Here is a 24,070-nt window from a genome sequence, read left to right as displayed (position 1 = left end):
TCTGCATTATTTTTTGAAGCAACTGATTCCAGGATTTTAGAAGTCTTATAATAGGAAGGCAGTGACTTCCAGTGGTTTAAAGACAGTTGAAAATATTATCCCTACCTTCTTTTAAACTTTGGAAAGATTGAAAAAATGGATACTAACATAGTTTCAATAAAAACACAAAGTATATGCTTATTTTTGATGACTGGTAATAACATGAAATGTACATCAATATCTAAACAGTGTCATTGAAAAGGAGGAAGGGAACAGTTTTTGGTAAAGCTGTGCAATTAGTTGTAGGTTAAAAGATATTAGCAATGAGAAATGATACTAAGGACAACTAAGTATTTGATCAAACTCTAAAATACAGGCAATAAGCTGCTAGCCTTATGCAGGCAGGCACTGTGTCTATTTTCATCATCAACAAATGCTTAAAATAAGAACTGGCATGTAGTGTTCAATAAATATGTCTGCAAGACTATGATTTGAATTAAAAAGGGAAATTTTATGAAAATATTTCTGCAAGGTTTTTATTCAAGATGCATTAAAAAGGATGTGGATCCAGAAGATCAGGAAAACTCAGACATCTTTTTTTCTGTAAATATAAAGGCATATACATGTGTTGATTGACTTATTTTTTGTTATTTTAATCTCTTCCTTATCAAGTATGTGTATATAAATATACAAACAAGTATTATTACAGTAACTTTAGATTCAGCAAGGAATTTGCACCTAAAAATGCAAGCTGAATAATTATCTGTCCCATCAATTAGTTGTTTTTTTTTAATAAAACAGTATAAATTTTGTGGCTTAATAACTGTTTATCATTGCTCCAGTGTCTAGTGTCACCTGAGGTGTTCTGGTGATCCCTGCCAGGTTTTGTTGAGGTGGTTAGGTTTGTTCATGTGTCTGCAGCCAGGAGGAAATTGGCTGGGCACAGATTATCTTGGGTGACCTTACTTACCCATGTCACAATTGGTTGACTGCTAACTGGGATAACAGGGCTGATGGTTGTGAGGGTCTTTAAAAGCACTATTTGGGAATTTTATTATTTTCACAGTTTTAAAGGTGAAGAATATTGACATTCAAGCAGGTTAATAATAACTAGTAATCATTTGACACATAAATTTGAGCATCATGACAATTAGGTAAATTAGGCCGTATTAAGTAAATGACTAGTATGGTCATCTATGAGACTAGCCTGGTCATTTCCATGTGGAGAATTTGCAGGGTTCCAAGAAGAGAGCAAAAGCACGCTAGAGTTCACTGTCTTCTGTTGGTCACATCACGTAACTGGCACCCCCCAGAGCTTCAGATGCAAGATGCAGGGGTGAAGATGGAGACTCTGCCTTTATTTTTTATTTTTTCCCCAGAGAGGGTCTTACTGTGGGTCCAGGCTCGCTTGCTGGCTTTCAACTCCTAGGCCCCAGTGATTCTCTAACTTTAGCTTCCTGAGTAACTGGGTCTGCAGATGAGCATGTGCTATTGATGGCAACAGTCACAAAACTGTATTGCAAGGGCCTGGATACAGAGAGGGGAAAAATTTGTGACCACTTTGACACTAAACCACATGTGGCAATTTTTAGTTACCAATGAATGAATTAGTCCAGTTAACCAAGAGGGCTTTTCTGTTGTTTGGTTGATTTTTGCTCTAATTAAACAAGATTTTGCCTTGCTTTGCTGACTACCAATAACGACAACATCAACAAAAATCTTACAGTTCTAAATTTTTACTAATAATACCACACATCATGGACCAAACTTTCACAGATTCTGCTGGGTCCTCACACAGCCACTATGTGAGAATGTTATTGTTTTCACAGTTTTAAAGGTAAAGAAACTGATATTCAGACATATGAATAATAACTAGTAAATGGCGTTCATTTGACTTATAATTTTGAGCATCAAGAGGATGAGGCAAAGTAGGCCTTAAAAAGTAAATGAATAAAATAGTTTTGAAAGTCATACTTAGTTTTGCCAGTTTCAGAAGTGAACCTGGAAAGCCTTCATTGTTTTGTTCATTAACATTCAGATGGCTGTTGCTTATTTTGATTTTTTTTCATACCTCCCATAACTCGTTTGCCTACTTAATTGTACTCTCTTTTCCCTCTTATACATAGGATGCCACCAAAACAGTAATCAAAATACTCCATATTTTTAGTTATTTCACTTGAAATAAGATGCATGGGTCCATTAAATACTTTCTTAACTTTTTTTTTAATTTTAGTTGTGGATGGACCTTTATTTCATTTATTTGGTTTTATATGTGGTGCTAAGAATCAAACCCAGTGCCTCACACATGCTAGGCAAGTGCTCTACCACTGAGCCACAACCCCAGCCCACTTTCTTAACTTTTTGTTCCTATCTTGCTCTTTCTTGTGTTCATTGTTGTTGTTGTTGTTGTTCTATTGTCTTTTCACTATGTTTCCCCTACAATCTCTTTTTCAGTGTAATATCTGAGATAATTGTGTGGATCTCTAGAAACCATCTCATTATTTTTTTTTAAATTTTTCATTGTTGGTTGTTCAAAACATTACAAATTTCTTGACATATCATATTCCTCACTTTGATTCAAGTGGGTTATGAACTCCCACCTTCACCCCATACACAGATTGCAGAATCACATCAGTTACACATCCATTGATTTACATATTGCCATACTAGTGTCTGTTGTGCTCCACTGCCTTTCCCATCCTCCACCCTCCCCCCTTCCCACCTCTCCCCTCCCCTCCCCTCTTCTCTCTCTACCCCCTCCACTGTATAACCCTGAGGGTCTCCTTCCATTTCCATGCAATTTCCCTTCTCTCTCCCTTTCCCTCCCACCTCTCATCCCTGTTTAATGTTAATCTTCTTCTCCTGCTCTTCGTCCCTACTCTGTTCTTAGTTACTCTCCTTATATCAAAGAAGACATTTGGCATTTGTTTTTTAGGGATTGGCTAGCTTCACTTAGCATAATCTGCTCTAATGCCATCCATTTCCCTGCAAATTCTATGATTTTGTCATTTTTTAATGCAGAGTAATACTCCATTGTGTATAAATGCCACATTTTTTTTATCCATTCGTCTATTGAAGGGCATCTAGGTTGGTTCCACAGTCTTGCTATTGTGAATTGTGCTGCTATGAACATCGATGTAGCAGTGTCCCTGTAGCATGCTCCTTTTAGGTCTTTAGGGAATAGACCAAGAAGGGGAATAGCTGGGTCAAATGGTGGCTCCATTCCCAGCTTTCCAAGAAATCTCCATACTGCTTTCCAAATTGGCTGCACCAATCTGCAGTCCCACCAGCAATGTACAAGTGTACCCTTTTCCCCACATCCTCGCCAGCACTTGTTGTTGTCTGGATTCATAATGGCTGCCAATCTTACTGGAGTGAGATGGTATCTTAGGGTGGTTTTGATTTGCATTTCTCTGACAGCTAGAGATGGTGAGCATTTTTTCATGTACTTGTTGATTGACTGTATGTCCACCTCTGAGAAGTGTCTGTTCAGGTCCTTGGCCCATTTGTTGATTGGGTTGTTTGTTCTCTTATTGTCTAATTTTTTGAGTTCTTTGTATACTCTGGATATTAGGGCTCCATCTGAAGTGTGAGGAGTAAAGATTTGTTCCCAGGGCGTAGGCTCCCTATTTACCTCTCTTATTGTTTCTTTTGCTGAGAAAAAACTTTTTAGTTTGAGTAAGTCCCATTTGTTGATTCTAGTTATTAACTTTTGTGCTATGGGTGTCCTATTGAGGAATTTGGAGCCCGACCCCACCGAATGTAGATCGTAGCCAACTTTTTCTTCTATCAGAAGGCGTGTCTCTGATTTGATATCAAGCTCCTTGATCCATTTTGAATTCACTTTTGTGCATGGCGAGAGAAAGGGATTCAGTTTCATTTTGTTGCATATGGATTTCCAGTTTTCCCAGCACCGTTTGTTGAAGATGCTATCCTTCCTCCATTGCATGCTTTTAGCCCCTTTATCAAATATAAGATAGTTGTAGTTTTGTGGATTGGTTTCTGTGTCCTCTATTCTGTACCATTGGTCCACCCGCCTGTTTTGGTACCAGTACCATGCTGTTTTTGTTACTATTGCTCTGTAGTATAGTTTGAAGTCTGGTATCGCTATACCGCCTGATTCACACTTCCTGCTTAGCATTGTTTTTGCTATTCTGGGTCTTTTATTTTTCCATATGAATTTCATGATTGCTTTCTCTATTCCTACAAGAAATGCTGTTGGGATTTTGATTGGCATTGCATTAAACCTATAGAGAACTTTTGGTAATATCGCCATTTTGATGATGTTAGTTCTGCCTATCCATGAACAGGGTATATTTTTCCATCTTCTAAGATCTTCTTCTATTTCTCTCTTTAGGGTTCTGTAGTTTTCATTGTATAAGTCTTTCACCTCTTTTGTTAGGTTGATTCCCAAGTATTTTATTTTTTTTGAAGATATTGTGAATGGAGTGGTTGTCCTCATTTCCATTTCAGAGGATTTGTCGCTGATATACAGGAATGCCTTTGATTTATGCGTGTTGATTTTATATCCTGCCACTTTGCTGAATTCATTTATTAGCTCTAATAGTTTCTTTGTAGAGCCTTTTGGGTCTGCTAGGTATAGAATCATATCATCTGCAAATAGTGATAATTTAAGTTCTTCTTTTCCTATTTTGATGCCTTTAATTTCTTTCGTCTGTCTAATTGCTCTGGCCAGTGTTTCGAGAACTATGTTGAAGAGAAGTGGAGAGAGAGGGCATCCCTGTCTTGTTCCAGATTTTAGAGGGAATGCCTTCAGTTTTTCTCCATTCAGAATGATGCTAGCCTGAGGCTTAGCATAGATTGCTTTTACAATATTGAGGTATGTTCCTGTTATCCCTAGTTTTTCTAGAGTTTTGAACATAAAGGGATGCTGGACTTTGTCGAATGCTTTTTCCGCATCTATCGAGATGATCATATGGTTCTTATTTTTAAGTCTATTGATGTGGTGAATAACATTTATTGATTTCCGTATATTGAACCAGCCTTGCATCCCAGGGATGAATCCTACTTGATCATGGTGCACAATTTTTTTGATATGTTTTTGTATCCGATTTGCCAGAATTTTATTGAGGATTTTTGCATCTAGGTTCATTAGAGATATTGGTCTGTAGTTTTCTTTCGTTGAAGTGTCTTTGTCTGGTTTAGGTATCAGGGTGATGTTGGCCTCATAGAATGAATTTGGAAGTTCTCCCTCCTTTTCTATTTCCTGAAGTAGCTTGAAAAGTATTGGTATTAGTTCTTCTTTAAAGGTTTTGTAAAATTCTGCTGTATACCCATCCGGTCCTGGGCTTTTCTTAGTTGGTAGTCTTTTGATGGTTTCTTCTATTTCCTCAATTGATATTGGTCTGTTTAGGTTGTCTGTATCCTCCTGACTCAATCTGGGCAGATCATATGACTTAAGAAATTTATCTATGCCTTCACTATCTTCTAATTTATTGGAGTATAGGATTCAAAATACTTATTGATTATCTTCTGTATTTCTGAAGTGTCTGTTGTGATATTGCCTTTTTCATTCCGTATGCTAGTAACTTGCGTTCTCTCTCTTCTTCTCTTCGCTAGCATGGCTAAGGGTCTGTCGATTTTGTTTATTTTTTCAAAGAACCAACTTTTAGTTTTGTCAATTTTTTCAATTGTTTCTTTTGTTTCGATTTCATTAATTTCAGCTCTGATTTTAATGATTTCTTGCCTTCTACTTCTTTTGCTGTTGTTTTGCTCTTCTTTTTCAAGGATTTTGAGATGAAGTGTGAGATCATTTATTTGTTGGTTTTTTCTTTTTTTAAGGAATGAACTCCAAGCAATGAATTTTCCTCTTAGAACTGCTTTCAATGTGTCCCATAGATTCCGATATGTTGTGTCTGTGTTTTCATTTATCTCTAAGAATTTTTTAATTTCCTCCTTGATGTCTTCTATAACCCATTGATCATTCAGTAACCTATTGTTCATTCTCCAAGTGATGTATGCTTTTTCCTTCCTTCTTTTATCGTTGATTTTCAGTTTCATTCCATTATGATTAGATAAGATGCATGGTATTATCTCTACTCCTTTATATTGTCTAAGAGTTGCCCTGTGACATAATATATGATCTATTTTTGAGAAGGATCCATGTGCTGCTGAGAAAAAAGTGTAACTGCTTGATGTTGGGTGGTATATTCTATATATGTCAATTAAGTCTAGGTTATTAATTGTGTTATTGAGTTCTATAGTTTCCTTATTCAACTTTTGTTTGGAAGATCTGTCCAGTGGTGAGAGAGGTGTGTTGAAGTCTCCCATGATTATTGTATGGTGGTCTATTAGACTCTTGAACTTGAGAAGAGTTTGTTTGATGAACATAGCTGCACCATTGTTTGGGGCATATATATTTATGATTGTTATGTCTTGTTGGTGTATGGTTCCCTTGAGCAGTATGTAGTGTCCCTCTTTATCCCTTTTGATTAACTTTGGCTTGAAATCTATTTTATTTGATATGAGTATGGACACTCCTGCTTGTTCCCGAAGTCCATATGAGTGATATGATTTTTCCCAACCTTTCACCTTCAGCCTATGTATGTCTTTTCCTATCAAATGCGTCTCCTGTAGGCAGCATATTGTTGGGTCTTGTTTTGTGATCCATTCTACTAGCCTGTGTCTCTTAATTGGTGAGTTTAATCCATTAATATTTAGGGTTATTATTGAGATATGGGTTGTTCTTCCAGCCATATTTGTTTATTTCTGTTACTAAACATGGTTTGTTTTCCTCTTTGATTATTTTCCCCCCCTTTACTGTCCTACCTCCCACTGATGGTTTACATTGTTATTTTCCATTTCCTCTTCCTGTAATGTTTTGGCAAGGATGTTTTGAAGAGATGGTTTTCTAGCTGCGAATTCTTTAAACTTTTGTTTATCGTGGAAGGTTTTAATTTCATCTTCCATCCTGAAGCTTAATTTCGCTGGATACACAATTCTTGGTTGGAACCCATTTTCTTTCAGTGTTTGAAATATGTTATTCCAGGATCTTCTAGCTTTCAGAGTCTGTGTTGAAAGATCAGCTGTTATCCTGATTGGCTTACTCCTAAATGTAATCTGCTTCCTTTCTCTTGTAGCTTTTAAAATTCTCTCCTTATTCTGTATGTTGGGCATCTTCATTATAATGTGTCTAGGTGTGGATCTCTTATGATTTTGCACATTCGGCGTCCTGTAGGCTTCTAGGATTTGGGATTCTGTCTCATTCTTCAAGTCTGGGAAGTTTTCTCGTATTATTTCATTGAATAGATTACTCATTCCTTTGGTTTGGAGCTCTATACCTTCCTGTATCCCAATGACTCTTATTTGGTCTCTTAATGTTATCCCATATTTCTTGGATGTTCTGCTCATGGTTTCTTAACAGTCTTGCTGAGCTGTCTATGTTCTTTTCAAGTTGAAATACTTTGTCTTCATTGTCTGATGTTCTATCTTCTAAGTGTTCTACTCTGCTGGTAGTATTCTCAATTGAGTTTTTAAGTTGGTTTATTGCTTCCTGCATTTCTAGGATTTCTGTTTGTTTGTTTTTTATAACCTCTATTTCCCTGTATAGTTGATCCTTTGCTTCCTGGATTTGTTTGCGTAATTCATTGTCGAAGTGATATTTCATTGTCTGATTTTGCTGTCTAATGTCTTCCTTGATACTCCAGATCGTCTGAAGCATGTATATCCTGAATTCTTTATCTGACATTCCATCTGCTGCAGCTGTTACCTCTTCTAAAGTTGCGTTGACCTGCATTGCTTGTGGTCCTTTCTTTCCTTGTCTTTTCATACTGCTTGCGTTTCTTTCCTGCAGGCGCGGGCGGCGGCTCTGCTCTCTTCTTATTCCAATTGGGGTGTCATGACTACCACGCCAGCAGGTCACTGGGCCTGTTCTGGGCGCGGGTGGCGGCTCTACTCTGCCCCTACTCCAAATGGGGTGACGTGTCTGTCGTACCGGCAGGCCACTGGGTCTGTCCCGCTGGTCGGTCGCAGATCTGCCCACCTTTCGGGCACGGGTGTTGGCTCTGCTCTGCCCCTACTCCAATTGGGGTATCATGACTACCCCGCCGGCAGGTCGTTGGGCCTGTTCCTGGCACGGGCAGCGACTCTGCTCTGCCCCTACTCCAATTAGGGTGATATGTGTACCATGCCGGCAGGCTCCTGGGCCTGATCTGCAGGTTGGTTACAGGTCTGCTCACCCTGCGGGCACGGGTGGTGGTTCCGCTCCGCCCCCACTCCAATTGGGGTCACGTGACCACCACACCGGCAGGGCCTGATCCGGGCGTGGGCGAAGGATCTGCTCTGCCCCTACTCCAGTTGGGGTGACGTGTGTACCACGCTGGCAGGCCGCTGGGCCTGACCCGCCAGTCTGTCACAGGTCTGCTTACCTTGCAAGCGCGGGCGTCGGCTCTGCCCTGCCCCTCCTACCACGCCCGTGTACCACTGGGTCGCGGGTCTGCCCACCTTGCGGGCGCGGGTGGCGGCTCCGCTCCGCCCCCTCTCCAATTGGGGTCACGCGGTCACCACGCCGGCGAGCCGCTGGGACTGCTCCGGGCACTGGCGGTGGCCCGGCTCCTCCCCTCTGGCTCGAGGACAGATCGAGAGAGACTCGGGTGTCTGTGCCTCACCCCCCCTACCAGGAGACCAACTGTTTCTGTCGCCGCTGGTATTGCTGAAGTTCTCTCCTCCGCCGCTTTCTGACGACATCAGATCTCTGCCATGTTGGTGTCCTATGCGAATGGCAGCATTTCGTTCCCCTGTTCTATGGCTGAATGAGGTGCGGTCAGTCGAAAACAGGGATGGTGACGTCAGCTTTCCAACATGGTGGCTGCTGGCCTCCTCTGTGGTCTGACCGGTGTGGAGAACCGAGATGGACCGCTTCCTTCCCCCGTCTCGAACCCAGAATTCAGCCCTGAGTACGGTGCTTGCACGGCTGGCAGAAACTGCAGCGCTGTATCCCTGCGTCACTATCTCCTCGTTTCCCAGCGCGCGCTGCAGACTCTAGCCGCGGGGCGATTTGCTGAATAAGCAGTGTTACCCTCCGTGCGACAAACCTCTCGCGTTTGAGTCCCCGTAGCCGATCCTCGTGCGATGGAAATCCTTCCTCCAGGTTCCGGAGCACCCCACTATTGCTGGAAATTCCTACCAAGATAGCCTTTAGCCGTCCTGACTCCTCATACTCCCACACAGTGAAGCAGCACACGGGGGCAATGCACTCCCCTCGCCGCCATCTTATCGAATCCCCATCTCATTCTTTTTTGACCAGCTAGCTAGTCATAGAACTTGAGCTTTTAAAAGCTGAAATTAAATAAAGTGTTAATATTTTAAAATACATTGGTAGGAGATGAGTTTAGTAGGTGCTTAAATATTGAAACAAAACCATGTGTTCAGAGCATATTCCCAGTATAAGAAAATTCTTGCTCCATAAAAGTAGTAAGCAACCTGTTACAAAAACCTAGAATTCCTTGGTCTTTATCTTTTGCTAGAAGCTGGAAGCAGCTATTATGATTCTTGTTGAACTTCTTTCTTCTTGATAGAAGTGCAATAAAAGTTCGGCTTTTGTGTAGTATGAATGATTAAAGGCAACAGTAGATGTTTTCCTGGGAATTAGCAGATTTTGTTTTTGTTTTTTTAAATTAAATCATTGTATTTATCATCTTTGTATGTTATAATAATATTTTCTATAGTCTGATTATACTTTTATACTTTGGACAGCATTAATGTAATATAATATTTCATGTCAAATACTATTTGTAAAGACCAGTATCCAAGAAGAAGAGCTCATTTGTTCAGGCTTTATTCTTTTTTAAAAAATTTTTTACTCTAATTTGTTATATATGACAGCAGAATGCATTACAATTCATATTACATATATAGAGCACAATTTTTCATATATCTACTTGTATACAAAGTGTATTCACACCATTCGTGTCATCTTCATACATGTACTTAGAGTAGTGATGTCCATCTCATTCCACCATCTTTTATTTTTACCCCTTTGCCCCCTCCCCTTTGCCCTATTTAAAGTTTATCTAATCTTCCCATGTTCCCCCTCCCAACCCCACTATGAATCAGCCTCCTCATATCAGAGAAAACATTTGGCATTTGTTTTTTTGGGATTGGCTAACTTCACTTAGGATTATATTCTCCAACCCCATCCATTTACCTTCAAATGCCTTGATTTTATTCTCTTTTTCTTTGTTTATCATATTGTTTTTTCTACATTCAAGAATAAAACTGAGTACCTACTCAGTGTCAGGTACTGCTCTATTCTGGAGAAAGGGGAATCACAATGATAAGTCTACCCCATTTCACTTTAAGTGATTTAAATGGTTTTAATTTCATTTATCTTTATCGAAGACCTAAGAAGTAAGAATGAACCCCATTTTACATATAAGGATCCATGACCTAAGATCATATGCTTTAAAGTGGGTAGTTATATAGAGATTATGTGCATCTAAAACCCATGAGGGTAACCCACAGGATACACCACTTCCTCTGGCCTTGGTGTAGTGATGATCCCCTGGAGGACATATATATGTAAATGGGCTTTCTGAATGCTATGTGGTCAGCCATCTACCAGGGATGCCCCTGGTGTGTGGTGACAAAAGAAGTTCAAGGTTCTTCATGGAAAGAAGGGAGGTTTCACATAGGGAGACAGAATGTTCTAGTATTTCAATGAGTTTCCATAGTTCAGGGAGTTGACTTTTGAAGAAAGACTTAATGTTTGCTAGGTGGAGAGGACAGGACAGCCTGTTGCCAGAGGAAACCTAGAGAGAAAATATGGGCTGTAAAGTGCATTTAATAAGTATATTTGATGTTGAAGAATGTGGGGCAGTACTTTGTGACTCAGAGGACAGATCTGTGCACCCCCTGTTCTGGCAGCTTTCAGATCCATTGTTGAAGTAGGACAGAAGAAGTTGGACACCTGAGGAATTTTCAGGAAGCAGCTTTATTGATTGCAGTGTTCAGAGGTAGCTCTTGCCTAAGAATTCTTACTTTGAAGGAAGATTTTGGAAATTCTTTGAACTTTATTCCCAGGAGGAAGAGAGGTCTGGAGACTTACATAAAATTTTTTCTTCTTTCATTTCATGACCAGTATCCAAATTTGGACTTCTCTATACCTCAAGTGTATTGGTGCAATGTTTGATTCCTGTGGGGCATTCAGGGTTAAGCATTCGAAGTAATGAATGAATACAGAATTATCAACTTTTGCCTATTGGCAAGGCTAGTGAACATTAATTGAAATCAGTTCCAATTCAGTAATAAGGTTGAGTGAAAATTTCAATTTGTCTTAACTACATGTAAGGAGTAGTATAACATCTATATATTCTTTTTAACATTAAAAAAAGAAGTAGTTTGAGAATTTCTTCTCAAACACAATTTAGAGATAAGTATTTCTACTCATGTCCAAGTTAAACCTGGGGGTCTCCGCTAAAGCTCACAATGGAACCAGAGCCCTCCTTCTCTAGACTCTGGCTTCCCACTCTTGATATCAGGAATTTCTTTCAAATTATATTTTTATTAAATTATTTTCAAGTTATAAGAGAACATTTCTGCAAAGCTTCTGAAATAGTTTTAAAATCTCACTCAGAATTTCTGCTCTAGTATAGGACAACTGAAAAGTAAGAATGTAAAAAGAAGAGCAAGGGAAATTTTTACTTCTTTGGTTTCTTAGACCTTAGTACTCTAGCTGCACATTTGAACTAACAAGCTATATGAATTTCCTTCCTAAGTCCAACTAAATCCAGAGATTTTTAGGAACACAGAGGATTAATTAATACATTTTCATTTTATTTATTTATTAGCTCCTTTGGTTTGTTATTTCCATTTACTCATTTTGTAAACATTTATTGAATACCTACTCTTTGTAGAAATTGTACCCAACAAAATAGGCATTTTTTTTTTTTTGATAATTGAGAATTCGAAAATACTAATTCCTAGTTTAGACATTTTTGTATTTTTTACCTGCAAAACACTCTTTCCCATCTGGTAGCAAGGAACACATGGTTTAGAACCACTTAAGGGAAATGTCTAACATATGTGGGTTGCATTAGGAAGGTGAATTGTATGGAACTGCCGTTTATATACTTCAAAATGCCGTTCAATCTACTAAAGGAATATTTTTAATGGTTAATTCATTTCTAATAAAAATTTCTGGAGTGTTACTCTAGAATTTCTAGGTATTACTAATGATGAAACTGAATAAAATTCACCTCAGATACGTTATGTGTACACTTGCTTTTCGTGGTTATTAAAAACAGATGTTCAGGGTTCTTGGTAAACATCTTAAAATTATGTCTCTTTGTCAATAATTCAAGAACTTGGCACTGAGTAAGGCAGTATTTATCTCAGTTATACACAAATATTGACAATGCTTCTTTGTTCAAGAAGGTTCTATAAGCCCTTGAAATATTCAATATACTTTTGGGAGATTATTTTTCCCTGTGTTTTTCTTCTAGTATGTGTGATTTTTCAATGTGCATAATGTTTGGCTTGATGTTTATACAGGTCGTATATATGTGTTTACCCAGAGACACAAAGTCTGGATAAGTTTCTTTTCGTTTGAAAGAAAACTAGCTCAAGAATGGCAATTCACAGAGCAGACATGCCATCAAATGGGTCACCCAAAAATCCAGTCAAATGCAGGAAAAGGCTTCTATATCTAAGATATAAGTGTATATATGTGTGTGTATCTTGGAGTAAAAATCAGTTCATGGTAAAACTGTAAATCTGATACTTTTGTCAAACATATGTAAGAATTTGTCTCCTATATATTTGACCATATTTGTAACTGATGGACTAACTGGATTCAGGAGATACAGATTTGCTTATTCATACAAATAATTGAACAGCAAATAATCTTTGCTCATATGCATTATGCACTAATATTAGGATAGGTTTAGTAGATAATTATTTTTTAAACGATATTAATAACATCATATTTTAACAAAGGCAAATTGTGTCCCACAGGTAAAGAAAATATAGATAAATGAATCCTATTTTTTCTCACATTTTATAAAACAATTTAACGATTGCAGAATAAAGTCACAATATAAATTTTATAAAGGAATTTTAATATTCCTAAGTTTTTTTGGTGTTTAAAATTTGCCAAAAAACATATTTGGTAAAATGTGTGTGTTCATTAATAGAGTCCAAATTCAGTTTTCCCTTGGCATGAGTTTGATGGAAAGATGTAATACCGGTAGACAGGTATGATTGTGCTTGCCTGTAAATCCCAGCTATTCAAGAGTCTGAGGCAGGAGGTTGGCAAGTTCAAGGCCAGCCTGAGCAACTTAATGAGACCCTGTCTCAAAATAAAAAAAATACAAAAGGCTGGGGATGTAGCTCATTGGTAGAGTGCTTCTGAGTTCAATTCCCAGTACAGGGAAAAAAAGATGAAATACCCGTCATTGCAAAGTAGATGCTTAATGTATTCATTTTCTCCATCTGTGACATTTTTTTCAAAGCTGTCATTGTGTTCTCTTAACTCACAGTCAGTCAGACACAGCTCCGGAGAGACATGGTTTTCTGCCAAAGTCTAGTGGCCACCGTCTGTGCCTTCTCTGAGCAGCTCATGGCAGCCTTAAACCAGATGTTTGACAACAGCAAGGAAAATGAGATGGAGACATGGGAAGCCAGCAGAAGGTGGCTGGACCAGATAGCAAATGCAGGTGTTCTCTTTCACTTTCAGTCACTTCTGTCACCAAACTTGGTAAGGAATCACACGACTCTGTCTATATCAACTGTAAGCTACATTATTGCATGTTCCCAAATATGAAGTGGTTAGTCATTTCCCACTCATTCTCTTCTTCGTTAGTACATCAGCTGCCATTAGCTACTTTATATAAGGTCACATTTTCCCATGGTCATTCAAGTTTTAATAAGTATGTAAAATATATTCTTTTTTTTTCCTGATTTTTAAATCTCTTTTCTGTGGCTGCTGAGAGCTGAGAATGCCTCCATGTGCTACAGCTTCTTCTGTCCCTAAGCACTGACTAAAAATGGTCATCAGGAAAAAGAGGTTCTTTCTACTGTAATTCCCTTATCTAGTCCAGAAGAAACAGCCCACTGTGAAATCCGAATTCCCATTAAGATTGATAATCAGGAGAGTACTTCATAGAGGAGACTCAGACAAGTCACATGCATGTGTGCTGTCTGATGATCTGTTTAGAATTTGCATGTGTTAAAAGAAATTGTGGTTTTTCTGTATCACATTTGCCCTGTTGAATCTAAGAGCCCTGTGCTAACTGTAATAGAATTGGCCATGTGTGTGCATCCACACTGGATATGAAGAAAGTATTTTGAAATATTTGAAAAATAAAACTGTACTAAATTTGGAGGGTTTTTTTTCACATGTACTTTCTGTGATTGTGATAGTGGTCATGATGTTTAAAGGCATAGATGTTCACTTTTACATATGAATCTCAGGTGCGTGTTAAAAGGGATTATGATTTTCAGTAGGAAATCCTATTTCATTCATTAAAGCATACATAGAAAATGTAGCTACTAAGTAACAAGGTTGAGTTATGTATGAGTTAAATATGTATGAAGTTATACATAAAAATAATGCTTTGGGTGATGTTGAGGGTAACAAGGTGATTGCTGAACTGCACAGCTGTAGGAGATTCTGGAATAATGGGGAAAGAAGTCCATCTCAGTGTACTTCAAAGTAACTAAGTAGATTCTTTGGAAAGAATCTGTGCACTCCATGTGGGTGATTTATTTTTATTTATTTGTGGTACTGGAGGACTGAACCAAGGACCTTGTGCTTGCTAGGTATCTATTCTTCACTGAGCTACATTCCCAGCCCTTTTTATTTTCTTTTAAGATAATTTCACTAGGTTGCTCAGGCTGGCCTCAAACATGCAATCCTTTTATGTCTAAGCCTCCCAAGTAGGTAGATTACAGGTGATTGATTTTTTTATTTGGTTAATTTGAAATAAAGCATTTTTGGAAAAGTGTTTTAAAACAAAATAAAAATTAGTCATTGTTTGTCAAATGTAAATTAATTTCTGATAGGAAGCTCACTTCCTGTCACATTAAATATTTGTTAAATGAATGAGTAAATGAATGAGATTTATTATTCTCTTTACTTTAAAACTCTCATCATCTAATCAGATGTTGCTTCTTTTAAAGCAAAACTTAATTTTATTTGCATTCTCGAGGATTAGGAGAAAATTTTACAATCATATAACTAAGCAATGACCTAGTCTACAATACACGAAGGACCCTTATAACTCAACAGTAAAAAGACAAATGACCCAGTTTAAAATTGGGCAAAGGATTTGAAATGGCAATAAAAACATGAAAACATGATCACCATCATTAGCCATTGGGGAAATGCAACTCAAATTATGAAGAAAGATTACATCACCTGTGCTATGGATATGGTTGTAATCCATAAGACAGATAATAACAAGTGATGGTGAGGATATGGACAGACTGTGATCCTCATAAATTGGTCATGAGAATATGAAATAGCACAACTATTGGGAACACAGTTTGCTAGTTCCTCAAAATGGTAAACATAGAGTTTCTGTATTATCCAGAAATTCTACCCCTAGGTAATACCCAAGAGTGCAAAGGTGACAATTTTCTCAACCTATTTGCGTCTGTATTGTACTTCTTTGAAATCTGGGGTTGCCTTACTGATTGTTTTTCATACAATGAAAATTTCTTATCACCTCCTTTACCCTCTACAAATGTTGTACCAAAATATGGTAAGAGATGCTAGCGAAGAGAAGAAGAGAGAGAACTCAAATTACTAGCATACGGGATGAAAAAGGCAATATCACAACAGACACTTCAGAAATACAGAAGATAATCAAAAACTATTTTGAATCCTTATACTCCAATAAATTAGAAGATAGTGAAGGCATCGATAAATTTCTTAAGTCATATGATCTGCCCAGATTGAGTCAGGAGGATATAGACAACCTAAACAGACCAATATCAATTGAGGAAATAGAAGAAACCATAAAAAGACTACCAACTAAGAAAAGCCCAGGTCCGGATGGGTATACAGCAGAATTTTACAAAACCTTTAAAGAAGAACTAATACCAATACTTTTCAAGCTACTTCAGGAAATAGAAAAGGAGGGAGAACTTCCAAATTCATTCTATGAGGCCAACATCACCCTGATACCTAAACCAGACAAAGACACTTCAAAGAAAGAAAACTACAGACCAATATCTCTAATGAACCTAGATGCAAAAATCCTCAATAAAATTCTGGCGAATCGGATACAAAAACATATCAAAAAAATTGTACACCATGATCAAGTACGATTCATCCCTGGGATGCAAGGCTGGTTCAATATACGGAAATCAATAAATGTTATTCACCACATCAATAGACTTAAAAATAAGAACCATATGATCATCTCGATAGATGCGGAAAAAGCATTCGACAAAGTCCAGCATCCCTTTATGTTCAAAACTCTAGAAAAACTAGGGATAACAGGAACATACCTCAATATTGTAAAAGCAATCTATGCTAAGCCTCAGGCTAGCATCATTCTGAATGGAGAAAAACTGAAGGCATTCCCTCTAAAATCTGGAACAAGACAGGGATGCCCTCTCTCTCCACTTCTGTTTAACATAGTCCTCGAAACACTGGCCAGAGCAATTAGACAGACGAAAGAAATTAAAGGCATCAAAATAGGAAAAGAAGAAATTAAATTATCACTATTTGCAGATGATATGATTCTATATCTAGCAGACCCAAAAGGCTCTACAAAGAAACTATTGGAGCTAATAAATGAATTCAGCAAAGTGGCAAGATTTAAAATCAACACGCATAAATCAAAGGCATTCCTGTATATCAGCGACAAATCCTCTGAAATGGAAATGAGGACAACCACTCCATTCACAATATCTTCAAAAAAAATAAAATACTTGGGAATCAACCTAACAAAAGAGGTGAAAGACTTATACAATGAAAACTACAGAACCCTAAAGAGAGAAATAGAAGAAGATCTTAGAAGATGGAAAAATATACCCTGTTCATGGATAGGCAGAACTAACATCATCAAAATGGCGATATTACCAAAAGTTCTCTATAGGTTTAATGCAATGCCAATCAAAATCCCAACGGCATTTCTTGTAGAAATAGAGAAAGCAATCATGAAATTCATATGGAAAAACAAAAGACCCAGAATAGCAAAAACAATGCTAAGCAAGAAGTGTGAATCAGGCGGTATAGCGATACCAGACTTCAAACTATACTACAGAGCAAAGTAACAAAAACAGCATGGTACTGGTACCAAAACAGGCGTGTGGACCAATGGTACAGAATAGAGGACACAGAAACCAATCCACAAAACTACAACTATCTTATATTTGATAAAGGAGCTAAAAGCATGCAATGGAGGAAGGATAGCATCTTCAACAAATGGTGCTGGGAAAACTGGAAATCCATATGCAACAAAATGAAACTGAATCCCTTTCTCTCGCCATGCACAAAAGTGAATTCAAAATGGATCAAGGAGCTTGATATCAAATCAGAGACGCGCTGTCTGATAGAAGAAAAAGTTGGCTACGATCTACATTCGGTGGGGTCGGGCTCCAAATTCCTCAATAGGACACCCATAGCACAAAAGTTAATAACTAGAATCAACAAATGGGACTTACTCAAACTAAAAAGTTTTTTCTCAGCAAAAGAAACAATAAGAGAGGTAAATAGGGAGCCTACATCCTGGGAACAAATCTTTACTCCTCACACTTCAGATAGAGCCCTAATATCCAGAGTATACAAAGAACTCAAAAAATTAGACAATAAGAGAACAAACAACCCAATCAACAAATGGGCCAAGGACCTGAACAGACACTTCTCAGAGGAGGACATACAGTCAATCAACAAGTACATGAAAAAATGCTCACCATCTCTAGCAGTCAGAGAAATGCAAATCAAAACCACCCTAAGATACCATCTCACTCCAGTAAGATTGGCAGCCATTAGGAAGTCAAACAACAACAAGTGCTGGCGAGGATGTGGGTAAAAGGGTACACTTGTACATTGCTGGTGGGACTGCAGATTGGTGCAGCCAATTTGGAAAGCAGTATGGAGATTTCTTGGAAAGCTGGGAATGGAGCCACCATTTGACCCAGCTATTCCCCTTCTTGGTCTATTCCCTAAAGACCTAAAAGGAGCATGCTACAGGGACACTGCTACATCGATGTTCATAGCAGCACAGTTCACAATAGCAAGACTGTGGAACCAACCTCGATGCCCTTCAATAGACGAATGGATAAAAAAAATGTGGCATTTATACACAATGGAGTATTACTCTGCATTAAAAAATGACAAAATCATAGAATTTACAGGGAAATGGATGGCATTAGAGCAGATTATGCTAAGTGAAGCTAGCCAATCCCTAAAAAACAAATGCCAAATGTCTTCTTTGATATAAGGAAAGTAACTAAGAACAGAGTAGGGACGAAGAACAGGAGAAGAAGATTAACATTAAACAGGGATGAGAGGTGGGAGGGAAAGGGAGAGAGAAGGGAAATTGCACGGTAATGGAAGGAGACCCTCAGGGTTATACAGTGGAGGAGGTAGAAAGAGAGGAAGGGAGGGGATGGGAGAGGTGGGGAGGGGGGATGGTGGATGATGGGAAAGGCAGCGGAGCACAACAGACACTAGTATGGCAATTTGTAAATCAATGGATGTGTAACTGATGTGAATCTGCAATCTGTGTATGGGGTGAAGGTGGGAGTTCATAACCCACTTGAATCAAAGTGTGGAATATGATATGTCAAGAAATTTGTAATGTTTTGAACAACCCACAATAAAAAATTAAAAAAATATATGGTAAGAGCTTATACTAACATATTAAACTGTTGTTTAAAACATGTAGTGATAGTTGTTTAAAAGATTCATGTACATCATTAAGGGAATTTTAAAAAGTTGTTTGTGGTAAGGTTAATTATATTTTCATTATGAGACTATTAAAAGACCCTATAGAGAATGCATTAAACTGCTAATAAGAAGACCAAAATCTGATAGCATGGTGATATTGCTAAGAGTCACACTGATATGATAAGTATTTCTGGCCTTAGATGCCAAAGCTTGAAAATTATAAGTTGTAAGAATGAGACAAATGGTTAAAAGAAATTGGATCAGATATTCACAAGATTCTAGACTAAATCTCCTTAAAGACAGTTAAGCGAAAATAATTCTTGCCCCCAAGCTCTTTGCGAGACAAATATATATACATATGTGGAAATTGCTTTTATCACAGTTCTAATAAACAGAAAATTGAACAGTGAATAAATTATCCCATTATAAAATAGGGTAGCTGTTATATAATGTGATTTTAAAATAAAATTATACTTTTGCTTGTCAGCTGTTATTTTTATGAAACTTTAGAAACTAAGAGTCAAATGTCATGCTCTATGAATTTATTTGTAAATGAAATCAACATGATTACAGTCTAGCTACAAAATAGGCTGAAAAAAATGTGTGTATAACCATTTAAACAACAGAGAAAATGAAAAAATATAAAATCATAAAAGGGATGTATAACTTTCTGGAACTTGTTAATTTCATTTTGGTCAGGAAGGTCTTAAGGACGAATTGATAATATTTTGCATGTAAATGAAGCACAAATGAAGCTATGTTTCATCCAGATTTACATTATGTCATTGCATTCTATTTTGTCATATTGTTTTTCTTTCTTTGTAGACCGATGAACAAGCCATGCTAGAAGATACACTGGTTGCACTATTTGATTTGGAAAAGGTTTCATTTTACTTTAAACCATCAGAAGAGGAACCACTGGTTGCAAGTAAGTAATTATGTGTTTGTAGAATTTCTTCAGCACCAGACAATAGCATATGCTACATCTTTGATATTAATATCTTGTATAGTTACTTTATGAATTGAAGGATTGAAAAGCCCCCTTTTGGTTTAGCAATTTTCTATCACTAAACCTGACAAAAGCCAGTAATTTAGAAGGTATACATTCAGAAAAGTAGCAATACCTACAGTTTAATGTTCACATTTTCTAGTTTTTGCAAGTCATGATCATTCATATACTGTTTCAACATTGTCATGCATTGGTTTAAAACGAATTTATCAGTTCAAGGAATCTTCCATAGTTTGCTGTTTTTTTGTGTGTGCCTCCTTATTTTTTCATAAGTGTGAGGACCCCCCCTCCCCACGATATGATAAAGATGTAAGCTCCTTCAGGCTGGAAGAGATTATTTTTCACCTTTTTTTAAGGTCTAGTACAATAAATAGGGACTCAGTAGAGGCTCACTGAATCCATGATCTTATTTAGGAATGATAATTATTCTTTCATTTGTTTAACACAAGTTTCTTGAATGCCTACTTCTGGCCAAGAATTTTCCAGGTGTTAGACTCAAGAGAACTAAGTCATTGTAGCTCATTGGATTTATGTTCAAGTGGAGAAAGACAATAATAAGCCAAATGAACAAGTTGATTTTATAATGAATTAGAAGGTAATAATAAAAGGGAATAAAGGAAAAAGATGAATGGGTAGATGAGAAGTCACAAAGAATAGGGCAGTGAGTGAAGCCTTATTAAGGAGAACAGAGCCCTGACAGGGTGGAGGGTACAAGTCATGCAGATATTGGGAGCGGGGTGTCCCACACACAGTGGACTCCGAGGTGGGAATGTATGTGGCGTGCTGTCAGATGAGCAAGCAGGCCTGCGTGGGTATAGGAGAGCAAATGAGAGGATCAGAGAGGGAGAGAGCAGACCATGCAGTACTCATCACTCCCTGGGAAGAGGTTTGCCTTTCCAACCAAGCCATTGAGAACAACAGGATTTGGCTTTACATAGTAAAAGTCTGCCTCTGGCTGCTGTGTTGAATAGATCATTCCCTGGACTAGGACAGAAGCCCAGGGAAGAGTTAGCTACCCACTGAATGACTAGGGTGAGAGATCATGGTGACTTGGCCTCAAAGATAACTGTACAGATGGCAAAAAAAAAAAAGAAAAAGAAAAAGAAATGTCAGTGCTGTTTATATTATTTTAAGAAAGTAGAGAGAAAACAAAACTAAAGTTGTGTTTCTAACAGTGGACAAGAGAATCAGAACATGATGTACAAAGCTGGAAATGCAGGTTATATTCAAGAGAGAATATGACAAGGGGCATTATTTGAACCAATTGTGTGATCATCTGTGAATATATATGGAATAGGATGTATTTTTGTTTACTTCAGTAGCATAGGCACACTTTTGTTGAAGGCAGAGATGACTATGATTTTTTGATCTAATATGTTTTTAAAGTTTTGCCTGATGAACTATAAGCTCACAGAAGTACTGTTTTCTGTGTTTCTAATGTGACTTTATTGGCAAGGGGTCTGTGGAGCCGTGGAAGAAAGAATATCATATGCTTGATAAAACACTTACTTGTTATAAACCCACTGTAAGAGCTTTAACACTGGCACGTTGGAACATGTGCTAAATATTAAAGGTAACCGAGAAGGTGGAAGTAATGGTTGTATATGAATGTAGCTGTACCTGTAACAAGCTTTGTAATACATATTCAGCAATATATGTTTGTGTGTATTTCCTCAAAGCACTATCTTGACTTGTGAAAATAGTTCTCTAAGGTAGAGCTAGTTTCAATGCTACATGAGTAAATATTCCAAGCAAATATCAAAAAGTGATGATAAGAACGTAGTTCTCATTTTATGTTGGCTCAAGAGAGTAGAGAATTATTCAAAACCCAGGGGTCGTCAAGTCTTATGTAAGTAGTATAAGGAAACTAGAGTTTTATCATTCATTGCACAGTTTCACGTTTCTATACATGTAGAAACAGAGGAGTTAGATGGACTAATAAATTCTGCATCATGCAAATGGATAGTAATGGACTGCTTGTCTGTGAAGGGAGTAGTGGGTACAGAAAAGAGGAAGCATAAAGGTATAAAGAAACAATTGACTTTGACCTTGAGAAACCTGAGTTGAAATCCTGGCTCCATTTTCATCTGCAAACATGAGAACATTAACTTCCCCTAACTCACAGTGTTGAGAGGCTGAAATAAGTAATCCTCTAGCATCATATGTGGCTCACTGTAGTACTCAGTTAAGTGTTTAAGTCTCTCCTCACTTTATTTCCCTGACTTTTTTCCCCCAAAAGCATATTTATAGCTTCACCAATAGTTTTATTTTTGTATTAGAGAATTATAAAATTTAGAAGAATTATGGCATGCCAAGCATTATGAAAAGAATTATGGCATGCCAAGAAGTCTAGATTGAAGACATCTTATTTTTATCGAGGAAATAGTTTTTAAACACACACACACTCAACCACCACCACCACCACCACCATCACCACCACCACCATCACCACCACTACCACCAAGTGCTGCACTAAGTTCTAGGAATATAATGATAATAAAACAAGTCCTTATTGGCCTGGAGCTTAGAGACTAGTGAAAGACACAAAGAAATAAATGGGCACTTTGCCACTTCAGTGATAAGGAAAGTATCACTGAAATATAGTGAAGGGGGAATATACTAGCCAAATGATTAGATTGTATAGAATTAAATTTATTTTGTGGAAAGTCTGCATTTTTTAAAAGAAATACTGATAGCAGTTCTTCTCCTTTTCAATGGTGAAACAGATAATTTTATAATAATTAATTTCTAGGTGTTTTGGTCAACTTTCCATCTCTGTGACGGATATACCCTAGAAGAAAAACTTTGAGGAGGAAGTTTACTTTGGCTCACAGTTTCAGAGGTCTCAATCCATGGTCTATCAACTCCATAGTTCTGGGCTCAAGATGAGTCAGAACATCGTAGTGGAAGGGTGTGGGTGGAGGAAGGAAGCTCAGGGCATGACAGCCAGAAAGCAGCGAGGAAGAGACCTCTGCTCACCAGGGACATAGTGTAAACCCTAAAGCCACATCTCTAGTGACCTATTTCTTCCAGCCATACCCTACCTACCTACCTCTTCAGACTTATCCATATAAGTGGATTAATCCACTGATAAGGTTATAGCTCTAATTATCTAATAATTTAACCTCTGAACATTCTTACATTGTCTCACCATGAGCTTTCAGAGCTCATCTCCTATCCAAACCATAACACTAGGAGAAAGAATATTTTTGAGCCCCTGCTATGCCTGTATGGGCCAAGCACCATGCCTAGAGATGTAGATATGATGAATTAGACTTTTTTTAATTCATTTTATTATTGTCCTGGAGGATCATCCAGATGTTCTCCTTCTTCATAATATGACTACTTTATATATTATCCGTTAGGTGACAGCCTAGTTGGGAGACATGAATAAGATATCAACTACAAAGATAGGACTCTGATAAATCCTATGAAGGAAATAGCATATATATATATATATATATATATATATATATATATATATAAAGAAAAAGAATAAGATAGGGTGAGGTGGTCCTTTAAATGGTAACCAGAGAAGGCTTTCTATACAACGAGTTTTTAAACTGAGAACTGTAGGATGAAAAAGATCCAACCCTTTTTGAGAGTTTTCAAAGTCAAAAGACTTATCAAACTGACTGGCCCACTCAGTGGTTGGGTGCCACGTTTGCGGAGATGGGATGGCACTGTTTGTTGAAATTCATCTAAGGGTCATTCCTTCCATTGATCTGACCACACAACTTTTCCATATTAAAAAAAAATGGTTTTGAACTTTTAATCATTAATCCTAATGACAGGGTTTGTTTTTCACCATAGATAAATTGCCACAAGTAAAAGCCAATAATTTTCAAAAGTGTTTTTGAAAAGTTTTTTTTTTTATTGTTGAGTTTTATATATTCTTTGTATATTTTGGATGACAGTCCTTTATCAAATGTGTCTTTTGAAATATATTCTCCTAGTCTGTTGCTTCTCATTCTGTTGACATTATTTTTAGACATTATTTTTACAAAACAGAAGTTTTAAATTTTAATGAAGGCCTCTTTTCAGTTCTTTTATTGATTATTCTGTTGTTTTTGTTTAAAATGGAATCACCATATACAGGATCATGCAGATGTTCTTCTATACCATCTTCTAGGATTTATGTAGTTCTGCATTTCACTTTTAGATCTCTGATCCATTTTGAGTTAATTTTGTAAAGGCAGTAAGCTCAGTGACTAGATTCT

At 37.5% G+C, this 24,070-nt stretch overlaps 1 protein-coding gene across 1 annotated transcript in view; it reads left to right on the top strand.

Moving 5' to 3' along the window:
• Prex2 (phosphatidylinositol-3,4,5-trisphosphate dependent Rac exchange factor 2) overlaps positions 1-24,070 on the top strand; it is a 298,856-nt gene that overhangs the window by 184,372 nt on the left and 90,414 nt on the right. Inside the window, exons 32-33 of the mRNA XM_046428586.2 lie at positions 13,476-13,693; positions 19,667-19,769. Coding sequence (XP_046284542.1) covers positions 13,476-13,693; positions 19,667-19,769 — 321 coding nt within the window. The remainder of the gene's footprint in view (positions 1-13,475; positions 13,694-19,666; positions 19,770-24,070) is intronic.

The sequence above is a fragment of the Marmota monax genome, unplaced genomic scaffold, assembly GCF_021218885.2.
Source record: "Marmota monax isolate L192 unplaced genomic scaffold, Marmota_monax_Labrador192_F-V1.1 WCK01_AAM20220418_F8-fsc00044, whole genome shotgun sequence".
In the NCBI taxonomy this organism is placed as follows: Eukaryota; Metazoa; Chordata; class Mammalia; order Rodentia; family Sciuridae; genus Marmota; species Marmota monax.
The sequence above is the reverse complement of the archived record's forward strand: the minus strand, read 5'-3'. Positions and strand labels throughout refer to the sequence as shown.